The sequence below is a fragment of the Spinacia oleracea genome, chromosome 3 (genome assembly GCF_020520425.1).
Source record: "Spinacia oleracea cultivar Varoflay chromosome 3, BTI_SOV_V1, whole genome shotgun sequence".
Taxonomy (NCBI): domain Eukaryota; kingdom Viridiplantae; phylum Streptophyta; class Magnoliopsida; order Caryophyllales; family Amaranthaceae; genus Spinacia; species Spinacia oleracea.
This window is the reverse complement of record NC_079489.1, coordinates 72,601,224-72,616,092: the sequence shown is the minus strand read 5'-3', so window position 1 is coordinate 72,616,092 and position 14,869 is coordinate 72,601,224. Positions and strand designations below refer to the sequence as shown.

At 36.7% G+C, this 14,869-nt stretch overlaps 2 protein-coding genes across 2 annotated transcripts; one reads left to right on the top strand and one right to left on the bottom strand.

Annotated features, from left to right (window-relative positions):
• Positions 1-2,656: 2,656 nt before the first annotated feature.
• On the top strand, positions 2,657-3,519 carry LOC130469772 (protein FAR1-RELATED SEQUENCE 1-like). Its single transcript, XM_056839238.1, has 3 exons — positions 2,657-2,693; positions 2,780-3,041; positions 3,129-3,519. Exons 2-3 carry the CDS (start codon positions 2,806-2,808, stop codon positions 3,517-3,519), a joined length of 627 nt encoding a protein of 208 aa, XP_056695216.1. The 5' UTR covers positions 2,657-2,693; positions 2,780-2,805.
• A 1,090-nt stretch (positions 3,520-4,609) lies between these two features.
• LOC130469110 (uncharacterized) lies at positions 4,610-5,422 on the bottom strand. Its single transcript, XM_056838086.1, has 2 exons — positions 5,231-5,422; positions 4,610-5,108 (listed from the first exon to the last, which is right to left on the bottom strand). The coding sequence occupies exons 1-2, from the start codon at positions 5,411-5,413 to the stop codon at positions 4,749-4,751; spliced, it is 543 nt and encodes a 180-aa protein (XP_056694064.1). The 5' UTR covers positions 5,414-5,422; the 3' UTR covers positions 4,610-4,748.
• Positions 5,423-14,869: the final 9,447 nt, after the last annotated feature.

Genomic DNA, 14,869 nt, shown 5'->3' with positions numbered 1-14,869 from the left:
TCTATGATGAGAGAAGATTACAAAATATATGGAGATGTTCTAGTTTTTGATACTACATTCAGAACCAATAAGTACAATCTCATATGTGCTCCATTTGTTGGTATCAATAACCATTGGAAAAACACAATGTTTGCTTGTGCTTTCATTGGGGATGAAACCACAGAATCTTTCGTTTGGGTGTTTGAAACTTTTCTGAAGGCTATGGGAGGAAAGCACCCTATATCAATTTTCACTGATCAAGATGCAGCTATTGCTGCTGGAATAGAATAGGTACCTCTTCATATATTATAGTTACTATTTTGACAATATAGTAACTCTTTATAAAATATAGTTACTATTTTAACAATATAGTATCTCTTTATAAAATATAGTTACTATTTTGACAATATAGTAACTCTTAATTCAATATAGTTACTATTCTAAAAATATAGTAACACTTTATAAAGTATAGTTACTATTTTGACAATATAGTAACTATTTATTAAATATAGTTACTATTTTGAAAATATAGAAACTCTTATTAAAATATAGTTAATATTTTGACAATATAGTAATTCTTTATAAAGTATAGTAACTCTTTATAAAATATAGTTACTATTTTGTGGAACTATATATATTCATTATTGTTTTTCAGGTTTTTCCTTCTTCAAGACACAGGTTATGCTTGTGGCACTTGAGTAAAAATGCAAACAGTAGGTTTGGTTTATTGAAGTCTGATAAAAACTTCAAAAACGCATTCTACAAGTGTTTAAGTGGGTGTATAACACCAAATGATTTTGAAGAAACTTGGAAATCTATGATCAACACTTTTAAGCTGGAAAAAGATGACTGGTTCAACAGATTGTATGGTCTTAAAGAAAAATGGTGTACAGCTTTAAGTAAAGATTTTTTTTCTGCCGGTATACTTTCTTCACAAAGAAGTGAAAGTACAAACCATGCTGTTGGTTTTAAAGCAAATAAAAGTACAACATTAACAGAGTTCTATAGTATTTTTCAAGCTACAATAAATCGATGGAGAAAAACCGAAGAAAAAGACGACTTTGACTGTACAAGGGGAATACCAACTTCAGAGCTAAGTATGAGTGCTATATTAAAACAGGCAGCAAATGTATACACGATAACACTTTTTCGTGATTTTGAAGAAGAGTTCAAGCTTTCTGTGGCAAGTAGTACAATGTTCAAGGGAAGTGTAGGAAGTGTTAGGTTATGATACATATGACAATTCATAAATCATGCGGAAAAACCATAAACCCAGGAAAACATATTATTTACACATAATCATTTAGCATAGATTAGATGCATACTCTTTGTTGCGTGCCTTCCCTAGCTGCGCCCGAACCGAACAAGAACAAGTCTTTAGGACTCCAAGTGTCGTCCCTCCGTAGATAGTCCACAGCACGTCCGGATCCGCCTTAAGATTGACCAACTAGAATCGCCCTTAAGGTACTATTATTTTCGGCACTTTATAGGCAAATGTGTGACTGAATTTTTCTCTCAAAAACTCACTTTGAATACTTTGAAACTTGTGTTATAAATTGTGAGCCCTAGCCTCATATTTATAGCGGTATGGAAAGGGAATCGAAATCCTATTCAGATACAAATTAATTAAACCTAGAATCCTATAAGAACTCTAATTTAATTAATTTATCAAATAGAATTAGGAATTTAATCATTAACCGAACTCTGCATGTTTTAGGAAACGTGCACGAACACAAACACTTGCACACACACGCACGGCAGCCACGATGGGCCCCCATGCGTGCGCGCGAGCAGCAGCCCACTCAGCGCCCGCGCGCGCTGCGCGCTGCGCGTGCTGTGCGCGCTATGCGCGCTGTGCGCTGCGCGTGCTGTGCGCGCTGTGCGCGCTGCGCGCTGCGCGCAGCCTGCTGGGCCTGGCCTTGCGCTGGGCCTGGCGTGGCTGTTTGTGCGGCGCGCTTGGCTTGCTGGGCGATGGCCTGGCTTCGTGCTGGGCCTCGTCCGGCAGGCCTCGTCCGATGCTTATTCGTACGATGCGCTTCCGATTAAATTTTCCGATTCCGGAATTCATTTCCGATACGAACAATATTTAATATTTCCGATTCCGGAATTAATTTCCGTTTCGAACAAATATTTAATATTTCCGTTTCCGGAATTATTTTCCGATTCCGGTAATATTTCCGATTCTGACAATATTTCCGTTTCCGGCAATATTTCCGATTCTGGCAATATTTCCATTTCCGATAATATTTTCCGACACGTACCATGTTTCCGTTTCCGGCAACATCTACGACTTGGATAATATTTATATTTCCGATACGATCCATATTTCCGTTTCCGGCAATATCATCGTTTCCGGAGTATTCATTCCTTGCCTGTGACGATCTTAGCTCCCACTGAAACCAAGATCCGTCGGTTCCGAATATTCATAGATGGAGTATTTAATGCTATTAAATACTTGATCCGTTTACGTACTATTTGTGTGACCCTACGGGTTCAGTCAAGAGTAAGCTGTGGATTAATATCATTAATTCCACTTGAACTAAAGCGGCCTCTAGCTAGGCATTCAGCTCACTTGATCTCACTGAATTATTAACTTGTTAATTAATACTGAACCGCATTTATTAGACTTAACATAGAATGCATACTTGGACCAAGGGCATTATTTCCTTCAGGAAGAACAGTGTTTTTTGAAGTGTGGATAGAAGGAATAACAGGTAAAAAAAAACTATAAATCTTTATTTAATATTTAGAGTAGATGTTCTTTTGAATAATATTACATTATATGTAAATAATCTAACAGGATCAAGGCAAGAAGTTCAATACAAAATGGAAGATTCAACCGTCACTTGCACATGCAAAAACTTTGAAGAATCTGGATGGTTGTGCTTCCATTGTTTAAGAATATTGCATTTACATTCAATCAATACAATTCCAGATCGTTACATAACAACAAGATGGACTAGATATGCAAAGAAACAGATATGGGAAAGGGTTGATACAATAAAAAGGGAGAAAGGTGAAATCAACAATTTTACTGGTTGGAGATTACATATGATCAGAAGGTAATTTTTTCAATATACATTAGTTCATTTTCATATATTTACAATTACAGTTGATATTTTACTTAACACTTAAACTCTATACCACAGATACTATAACTTAATTTTGAAAGGGCATAAGATAGCAAAGGCCAGAAAATTTATCGAGGAGAAGTTTAAAATGGATAATAAAGCAGTTGATGAAATCATAAAAAAGGAAGAAGAAAGGAAGGCAAAAGAAGAAGCTGCAAAGATAGCAGAACAAGAAAAGGCAAAAGCTGAAGCACAACGAGAAACACAAGACGGGGAATCAACTAATTCTGAAATAACAATTGTGCTTGATCCTGATCGTGCTAATACTAAAGGAAAGAGTAAGAAGAGAATAAAGGGTCAATATGACAATTACAAGCAGCCATCAAAGAAAGGAAAAAAGAAACACAAAGAATTTGGATCCAAGACACCCAATATTCAATTATTTACACCTAAAGAACAATTATTTTAGTGATGTTCTTGTTTTATTATCATATACAGTTACTTCAACATTTTTAAACAAATTTATTGAGTGTTTATACTATAGTTCTCCTTTACAATACATAGTTACTATACATTCAGTATAGTAACTCTTTATAAACACACAATTTTTATTTATAGTAACTCGTTATAAAATAGTTACTATTTTGACAATATAGTATCTCTTAATACAATATAGTTACTCTTCTGATAATATAGTAACTCTTTATAAAATATACTTACTTTTTTTACAATATAGTAACTTTTTATAAACTATAGTTACTATTTAAAAAATATAGTAACTCTTAGAACAATATAGTTACTATTCTAAAAAAATATAGTAACGTTTTTTATGCAATCAAAATGACTTATAGTAACTATATGTTACTCAAAAATAAAAGGAAAATTTTGTAATATTAATCCAACCTTTGGCTGGTTTTCTTTTATTAATCCCACCTACGACATATTTTTTAATAATCCCACCTTTACTACCCAACGACTTTTATTGGGCTTAAGTGACCGATAACCGGTGAAAAAAATCATCGAGATGGTGATGATTTGATGATGATGACTGAATATATCGAGGGAGAGTACTTCCACGTAGGGACATATTATCGCCTACAATAGGTTTATGACGTTTTAGGCCCAATAAAAGTCGTTGGGTGGTATAGGTGGGATTATTAAAAAATATGTCGTAGGTGGGATTTATAAAAGAAAATCGGTCAAAGGTTGGATTAATATTACCAAATTTTCCAAAATAAAATACCATAAAAAAGAGAGTAATTGTATCTTATTAAAGATAACTATATCTGTAAGATAGTAACTATTTGAATTTATACACAAAATTATTCACTTTTTATATATACCAATTCTTCACATTTAGTGGTCACCCTTCTTTACATATAGTAACTCTATATACAATATAGTTACTATTTTGATAATATAGTAACTTTCGTTATGCAATCATATGACTTACAAATTTATAAGAGTAACTATATTTGAAGAAAGGTAACTATTTCATTCAAATAGAAACTATATTTAAAATAAGTAAATTGAACAATATGACACAAATACTGCAAAAGTTATAATTACTCTCATATATCAAACAATTAAAAATCATTGAGAGTAACTATATCAAACTTAGAATTAATTTTACATTCTAAGTAGTAATTCGACTACATACAAACACAAAAAATTAAATTGTTTTTTCAGCAATAATTATTAACCACGTGAAGCACCTCGTCCACGTGCCTTCCCGCGTCTGCCTCCTCGGGTGCGTCTCCCGCCTTTGCCACGTCCTTTCCCTTCAACATTGACATCTGTCTCAGCTTCATCTTTTGTTTCAACATGTTTGGATTTCCTTGCTGAACTATTTCTTGCAACAATTTCAATTTTTGAAGCATCATTGATGTATTTCTGCGTCAACTCTTCCCTTTGTTTAATTAGGGCATCCAAAACATCTTGTTTCCTGTATTTCCTGAATGCAACCATTCGTTTCAGATATTCATCTCTGTAACAATTCAAATCTGACAACACAATGGTGCCACAAATACAAGCCCTGAGAAACTTCCTGAAATCTTCCTGCAAATATTTGAACAGTAACTATTAGAATAAAAACAGTAACTATGATAACAAAACAATAACTATAAAGAATGAAAAGAAAAATATGAATAACATTAATTATTTTTAACACAAAAACTTACATCTGCCAAGGGATCAAAGTCAAAAATCCCAACACCATCTTGTACCGTTTCAACACCATGAAAAACCATCATTAACATCATCAAATAGACACAACAGTCTTTGTCATAAGCACCTCGCTTCCAATTACCACCGACCGGGATAAATTTGAAGCTTTTAATATCTTCATGATGAATGTTATCCATATTTTTCAGTAGTTTTTCCAATGAAGAACACTGTACAAAACATATAGTAGGTATTATCAACATATAGTAACCTTTGAAATCATATAGTAACTATTACCAACATATAGTAAGAATTAAAATCATATAGTAACTATTAAAATCATATAGTAACTATTACCAGTTGGTTAAAAATCATATAGTAACTATTAAAATCATATAGTAACCATTAAAATCATATAGTAACTATTAAAATCATATAGTAACTATTAGAATCATATAGGAACCATTAAAATCATATAGTAACCATTACCAACATATAGTAACCTTTGGAATCATATAGTAACTATTTTATAACGATAGTAACTATTTTAAAAACATAGTTACTGTTTTAAACAAATAGTAACCTTGTCAAAAATATAGTTCCTCTAAAAAAGAAAGACTAATATAAAGGTAACTATAACATTTATAGAGTAACTACAACAACAAAAAAGGTAACTATAAAAAAAACTTACCAAGACAGCCTGCTGGGCCTGGCCTTGCGCTGGGCCTGGCGTGGCTGTTTGTGCGGCGCGCTTGGCTTGCTGGGCGATGGCCTGGCTTCGTGCTGGGCCTCGTCCGGCAGGCCTCGTCCGATGCTTATTCGTACGATGCGCTTCCGATTAAATTTTCCGATTCCGGAATTCATTTCCGATACGAACAATATTTAATATTTCCGATTCCGGAATTAATTTCCGTTTCGAACAAATATTTAATATTTCCGTTTCCGGAATTATTTTCCGATTCCGGTAATATTTCCGATTCTGACAATATTTCCGTTTCCGGCAATATTTCCGATTCTGGCAATATTTCCATTTCCGATAATATTTTCCGACACGTACCATGTTTCCGTTTCCGGCAACATCTACGACTTGGATAATATTTATATTTCCGATACGATCCATATTTCCGTTTCCGGCAATATCATCGTTTCCGGAGTATTCATTCCTTGCCTGTGACGATCTTAGCTCCCACTGAAACCAAGATCCGTCGGTTCCGAATATTCATAGATGGAGTATTTAATGCTATTAAATACTTGATCCGTTTACGTACTATTTGTGTGACCCTACGGGTTCAGTCAAGAGTAAGCTGTGGATTAATATCATTAATTCCACTTGAACTAAAGCGGCCTCTAGCTAGGCATTCAGCTCACTTGATCTCACTGAATTATTAACTTGTTAATTAATACTGAACCGCATTTATTAGACTTAACATAGAATGCATACTTGGACCAAGGGCATTATTTCCTTCAGTCTCCCACTTGTCCTTAGGGACAAGTGTGCATTTCCTAATTCCTTTGTCGCTCGATGCTTGCTCTTGAACATAAGGTAAGAGTTGTCATCCTTATTATGTCCAGAGGTGTTCCTCGGTTTCAGAGTTCAACTGATCAAATAAACAGATAATCATAGCCTATGATTCATCCGAGCACGGCCATGCATTTCACAGTTTCTAGCTCTCCGAGTGGCCTTGTACAACTTTTAAGCATCTCATCCCGATTTATGGGAGGACAATCCCAATCTTGCGATCTTGAGATTAGACTTCGTTTGATAGGTGATTACCTGAGCGTTGCCTTTATAGCCTCCTTTTACGGTGCGACGGTTGGTCAACGTCAAAGCAACCAGTTCTCAAACAAGTAATCTTCAAATCACTCAGGTATTGAGGATTTAGTGTCTAATAATTTAATGAAATTTACTTATGACAGACTTTCATCTCTTAGAGTAAAGTTTCATAGGTCTCGTCCGATACTAGTCTTCCCAAAGTAAGTATCTATGCAAATGATTATGACATTGCCATGTCCACATAGTTCAAGAAACAGAACTACTAGTCATCTTGCATTCTAATCGTCTAACGTTTTCTATGCGTCCAATTTTATAGAAAACTCCGATTAGGGACCATTTTCAACCTTTGACATTCAAGTTCACTTGATAGACATTTCTTAGTCACAGGACTGGTCCTGACAGTCTATCTTGAATATATCGTCAAATTGAAGGGACTCATCATTTAATAAACCACAAATTAAATGGAAAAATGAATTCTTTTCATTTATTGTGAATGATTAACCAATAATGTTTTACAAAGATTTAAACTCTAAAACTTTAAAACATTAAACAGAGACATCAAAGCCATTCTCCAATATGCTTGATTCCCATAGCTGCAGTGTGCGAGTTGTGCTTCGCCTGCGGCAGAGGTTTAGTTAATGGATCTGATATGTTGTCATCAGTTCCAATTTTGCTTATCTCGACTTCTTTTCTTTCAACGAACTCTCGTAGAAGGTGAAATCTACGAAGTACATGCTTGACTCTCTGGTGGTGTCTAGGCTCTTTTGCCTGTGCAATAGCTCCGTTATTATCACAATACAGGGCTATTGGTCCTTTAATGGAGGGGACTACACCAAGTTCTCCTATGAACTTCCTTAGCCATATAGCTTCCTTTGCTGCTTCATGTGCAGCAATGTACTCCGCTTCAGTTGTAGAATCCGCAATGGTGCTTTGCTTAGCACTTTTCCAGCTTACTGCTCCTCCGTTGAGGCAGAAGACAAACCCAGACTGTGATCTGAAATCATCTTTGTCGGTTTGGAAACTTGCGTCCGTATAGCCTTTAACAATTAATTCATCATCTCCACCATAGACCAGGAAGTCATCTTTGCGCCTTTTCAGGTACTTCAGAATATTCTTGGCAGCAGTCCAATGCGCCTCTCCTGGGTCTGACTGGTATCTGCTCGTAGCACTGAGTGCGTACGCAACATCCGGGCGTGTACATATCATAGCATACATTATTGAACCAATCAATGATGCATATGGAATCCCATTCATTCGTCTACGCTCATCAAGTGTTTTTGGGCACTGAGTCTTGCTTAGAGTCATTCCATGAGACATGGGTAGGTAGCCTCGCTTGGAGTCCGCCATCTTGAACCTATCAAGCACCTTATTGATATAAGTGCTTTGACTAAGTCCAATCATCTTTTTAGATCTATCTCTGTAAATCTTGATGCCCAATATGTACTGTGCTTCTCCTAGATCCTTCATCGAAAAACATTTCCCAAGCCAAATCTTGACAGAGTTCAACATAGGAATGTCATTTCCGATAAGCAATATGTCGTCGACATATAATACTAGGAAAGCAATTTTGCTCCCACTGACCTTCTTGTATACACAAGATTCGTCCGCGTTCTTGATGAAACCAAAGTCACTGACTGCTTCATCAAAACGTATATTCCAGCTCCTGGATGCCTGCTTCAATCCGTAGATTGACTTCTTTAGCTTGCATACCTTTTTAGCATTCTTTGGATCCTCAAAACCTTCAGGCTGTGTCATAAACACAGTTTCTGTTAAAACGCCGTTTAAGAAAGCAGTTTTGACATCCATCTGCCATATTTCGTAATCGTAATATGCAGCGATTGCTAACATTATTCGAATAGACTTTAGCATTGCAACTGGTGAAAAGGTTTCATCGTAATCCACACCGTGGACTTGCCTGTAACCTTTTGCAACCAATCTAGCTTTGAAAACTTCAAGTTTCCCATCCTTGTCCTTTTTCAGTTTGAAAACCCATTTGCTTCCAATGGCTTGGTAGCCATCTGGAAAATCGACCAAATTCCATACTTGGTTTTCAGACATGGAGTCTAATTCAGATTGCATGGCTTCTTGCCATTGCTTGGAGCTAGGGCTCGTCATAGCTTGCTTGTAAGTCGCAGGTTCATCACTTTCAAGTAATACAACGTCATAGCTCTCGTTCGTCAAAATACCTAAGTACCTTTCCGGTTGAGATCTATATCTTTGCGATCTACGCGGGGTAACATTTCTAGATTGACCATGATTCTCACCAGATTCTTCTAAAGATCTCTGAGTTTCATCCTGAATGTCATCTTGAGCATTCTCTAGAGTTTGTTGTTCGACTCGAATTTCTTCGAGGTCTACTTTTCTCCCACTTGTCATTTTGGAAATGTGATCCTTCTCCAAAAAGACACCATCTCGAGCAACAAACACTTTGTTCTCAGATGTATTGTAGAAGTAATACCCCTTTGTTTCCTTTGGATAGCCCACAAGGATACATTTGTCAGATTTTGGATGAAGTTTGTCTGAAATTAATCGTTTGACGTATACTTCACATTCCCAAATCTTAAGAAAAGACACATTTGGAGGCTTTCCAAACCATAATTCGTATGGAGTCTTTTCGACAGCTTTAGACGGAGCTCTATTTATAGTGAGTGCAGCTGTATTTAGTGCATGTCCCCAAAATTCTAATGGAAGTTCGGCCTGACCCATCATTGACCTGACCATGTCTAGCAAGGTTCTGTTCCTCCGTTCTGACACACCGTTCCATTGTGGTGTTCCAGGAGGAGTCAATTCTGATAGAATTCCACATTCTTTCAGATGGTCATCAAATTCATAGCTCAGATATTCACCGCCTCTATCAGACCGCAGTGCCTTAATCTTCTTGCCTAATTGATTCTCTACTTCACTCTGAAATTCCTTGAATTTGTCAAAGGATTCAGACTTATGCTTCATTAGGTAGACATAACCATACCTACTGAAGTCATCAGTGAAAGTGATAAAGTAGCTGAAACCACCTCTAGCATTTGTACTCATTGGTCCACATACATCTGTATGGATTAAACCCAATAGTTCATTTGCTCTTTCTCCAACTTTAGAGAAAGGTTGCTTTGTCATTTTGCCAAGTAAACATGATTCGCATTTACCATAATCCTCTAAGTCAAATGGTTCTAGAATTCCTTCTCTTTGAAGTCTTTCTAAGCGTTTCAAGTTTATATGGCCTAATCGACAATGCCACAGATAGGTGAGATCTGAATCATCCTTTTTGGTCTTTTTGGTATTTATGTTATATACTTGTTTGTCGTGATCTAATAAATAAAGTCCATTGACTAATCTAGCAGATCCATAAAACATCTCTTTAAAATAAAACGAACAACTATTGTCTTTTATTAAAAAGGAAAATCCCTTAGCATCTAAGCAAGAAACTGAAATGATGTTTTTAGTGAGACTTGGAACATGGAAACATTCTTCCAGTTTCAAAACTAGCCCGGAGGGCAACGACAAATAGTAAGTTCCTACAGCTAATGCAGCAATCCGTGCTCCATTTCCCACTCGTAGGTCGACTTCACCCTTGCTTAACTTTCTACTTCTTCTTAGTCCCTGTGGATTGGAACATAAGTGTGAGCCACAACCTGTATCTAATACCCAAGAAGTTGAATTAGCAAGTATACAGTCTATAACGAAAATACCTGAAGATGGAACGACTGTTCCGTTCTTCTGATCTTCCTTTAGCTTCAAGCAATCTCTCTTCCAATGCCCCTTCTTCTTGCAGTAGAAGCATTCGGATTCAGAAGTGGGTTGACTGACCTTTCTCTTTGCAGATTTGGCGCCAGTTTGCTTAGTTGGGCTGGCTTTGTTGCCACCTTTCTTAGCATTCCTCTTCTTTCCAGATTTCTTGAACTTGCCCCCACGCACCATAAGGACATCCTGCTTATCACTTTTGAGCGTCTTTTCAGCGGTCTTCAGCATACCGTGAAGCTCAGTGAGCGTTTTGTCCAGACTATTCATACTGTAGTTCAGTTTGAACTGATCATACCCGCTATGAAGAGAATGGAGGATGGTGTCTATAGCCATTTCCTGAGAAAATTGCTGATCCAGCCGACTCATATTCTCAATGAGTCCAATCATTTTGAGAACATGTGGACTTACGGGCTCGCCTTTCTTAAGCTTGGTCTCAAGAATTTGCCTATGAGTCTCGAATCTTTCGACTCGAGCCAGATCTTGGAACATGTTCTTCAACTCACTGATGATTGTGAAAGCATCTGAGTTGATGAACGTTTTCTGCAGATCCGCACTCATGGTGGCGAGCATTAGACATTTCACATCCTTGTTGGCATCAATCCAACGATTGAGGGCTGCCTAAATGACCCCGTCGCCTGCAGCTTCGGGCATCGCCTCATCTAGGACATACTCCTTTTCTTCCTGCATAAGAACTATTTGCAAGTTCCTTTGCCAGTCAAGGAAGTTTTTCCCGTTCAACTTCTCCTTTTCGAGAATTGATCGAATGTTGAATGAATTGTTGTTTGCCATATTAAAAACCACAATTGAAAAGAATAAACAAATAAATAACCATTCACAGTTTCTCTTAATAAACTTAAATTCTAGCATACATGCATAATTCAATGTTTATTAAGCATTTTATTCAAATTATGTGTTCCGGCAGGTGTGAATAAAATGATTCCAAGATCCTAAAATCATTGAAGAACTAAGCACAGTTTGTCGACTTAATCCTAGAACATCTTAGGTAAGCAAAAGCCTTTTGCTAATAGTCTAGAAACTATTCTTGGTTGATAGGTACGTCTAAGAACTTATTAGGTAAACCTATCGAATTTGCCACGACATAAAAGGACTCCTTACTTATATCGTTGAGTTTCACCAAAACTAACATGTACTCACAATTATTTGTGTACCTTGCCCCTTTAGGACCAATAAGTAACACCTCGCTGAGCGAAAACTATTACTAGATTGATGTAAAGGATATCCAAGCAAGTGTTTATTTTGGCATGGCACCTTTTAACTCAATTTTTAAGTTTGGAACTTAAGGCTCTTACTATGTTGGTTAGATTTTAAGTGAACTAAAATCCTTAATCATGCAACATAATCAAGCTTTTGATCTCATGTATTTTAAGACATATTTAAAACAATAAATAACTTAAAACATGCATAAGATATTTGTGATCTAGTATGGCCCGACTTCATCTTGAAGCTTTGACTTCAAAGTCCGTCTTGAAAATCTCCGTGGGAGGCACCATTTTCTTCAAATAGGATAAGCTATAACTAATTACAACTATTTGATGGTTCGCAGACCATATTTGAATTGAAAAATAACTTTGGTACTTTAGACCAATTACATTCAAATTAATGGTACGCAGACCATATTTTCTATCCTATTTGGGCCATACTAGTCACTACATAACCTGCAAAACAGTACATATACAATATATACCATTCACCCATTCATTATCATGAATGGGCCACATAGCTGGTTAGTAAAACACATTATGCATCACGTAAACATTTGCATCAATTAATCAAGGGCACCAATAATCTACCAATTATTCAGTCCTTATTAATTCTAATCAAGTTGTTTTAACCTTAAGGATTTGTAGACCTAATCAAGAGTTTATGACTAAAAAGCGCTCCCACTTAAACCAATAAATTCATATGCTTTACCAATTTTAAACATAAAAATGTATTTCTAGTCTAACCGGAAACATACAAATTTAATTAAAATTTAAAGCTCATATAAATTTATAATTGAATCCAAAAAGTTTAATTTAATTTCAGTCGCATTTAAATTAATTCATGATTTTAATTTTAGTAAAATAATTAGAATAAATAACATTTATTATAATTATAATATTCAAAATTAAAATCCAAGAAAATAATTTAAATTATTAATTTTAAAATTAATTAAAATTACGTGAACTGAAATTTTCAAATTAAACATTCAAAACGATCTAATCGTAACGCAAACACCCTACGCGTAGCACGCCCATGGGCCGCACGCACACAGCCATTGCCGGCCATGTGCGCGCAGCCCATGCGCTCGTCGCATAGCTGCTGCATCCCTATCGCAAGCCTCCGCACGCATTGGTGCTCGCTGCGCGCGCCAGCGCTCATCGCACGCGGGCTATCGCTCGCAGTGCGCGCGCGACATCGCTCGCTGGGCGCGCGACATCGCTCGCTGGGCGCGCGAGCCATCGCTCGCTGGGCGCGCGACATCGCTCGCTGGGCGGGCGACATCGCTCGCTGTGCGCGCGAGCAATGCTAGGCGCAGCGCTCGTGGCACGCGAGCTTGCGCTCGCTGCGCGCGAGGCTGCGCGCTCTTGTGCGAGGCAGCGCGCGTTGTGGCGCAGCTCGCTTGCTGCCCACACGCGACTGCCTTGGCTCGCCCTACGCCCATGCCCATTCGTCCATTGGTCGTGGCACACGACACAAGGCAGGGCTGCTGCCTTGTGCTCGTGCACTACGCCCTTGCTCATTGCATTCGTGCCGCATGGGCGACGAGCTCCCTTGCTCGTCGTCGCATGCCCGCATTATACAACACCCCTTAAGGGTAACACGAAGCGTCCATTGCTTCGTGCGTGCAAGTTATATGAACGAATCGCATAAAATTTTTAAAATTTATATTTAAAATTAATGACAAATTAATAAATAATATTAATTTCATAATTTTAGGGCGAAAAATCGAAAATTTATTATCCAATTGATTTCCGATTGTTATGGATTCAAGTCTAGGTCATAAAAATTTAAAATTTATCGTAAATTTACAATTTTTATGGTGGTTTTTAATCATAGGTTTCTAATTAAATTACAATTAATTATGAAAATCAAATTAATTCTAAATTATTCTAATTTTCAACAAATTAATCATAATTACAAATTAGATTGCATAATTAACAAGACTAGGCATTCAAACTTGTTAAACATATGCAGTAGGTCAATCAAAAATTCAAGATTTATCAACAAGAATCACAAATATTTAATTTAACATCTTAAATTTACGAAATTTTGCATTCGAAAAACTAAAACCTTCGAAAAGTCATAGTTAGGCTTCGAATTTGAGAATTCTGGGTTCGGCAGAAAAATACTAATTTTGTCAAAATTTTAGAATGCCTTTTACATGCGGAATTGACACAAAAATCACTCAATTCGGATGAGTAACGAAGAAACTGCCGAAAAACTGCGTACGTATAATTAAATAAACGCAATTTGCAATTAATTAACAATTACGAAAATTAATCACCCCTTTTAATTCTTGCAAATTTGTAATATTTAACCATGTTCATGCAATTTAGATTATGAAAATAATAAGGGGCTCGTGATACCACTGTTAGGTTATGATACATATGACAATTCATAAATCATGCGGAAAAACCATAAACCCAGGAAAACATATTATTTACACATAATCATTTAGCATAGATTAGATGCATACTCTTTGTTGCGTGCCTTCCCTAGCTGCGCCCGAACCGAACAAGAACAAGTCTTTAGGACTCCAAGTGTCGTCCCTCCGTAGATAGTCCACAGCACGTCCGGATCCGCCTTAAGATTGACCAACTAGAATCGCCCTTAAGGTACTATTATTTTCGGCACTTTATAGGCAAATGTGTGACTGAATTTTTCTCTCAAAAACTCACTTTGAATACTTTGAAACTTGTGTTATAAATTGTGAGCCCTAGCCTCATATTTATAGCGGTATGGAAAGGGAATCGAAATCCTATTCAGATACAAATTAATTAAACCTAGAATCCTATAAGAACTCTAATTTAATTAATTTATCAAATAGAATTAGGAATTTAATCATTAACCGAACTCTGCATGTTTTAGGAAACGTGCACGAACACAAACACTTGCACACACACGCACGGCAGCCACGATGGGC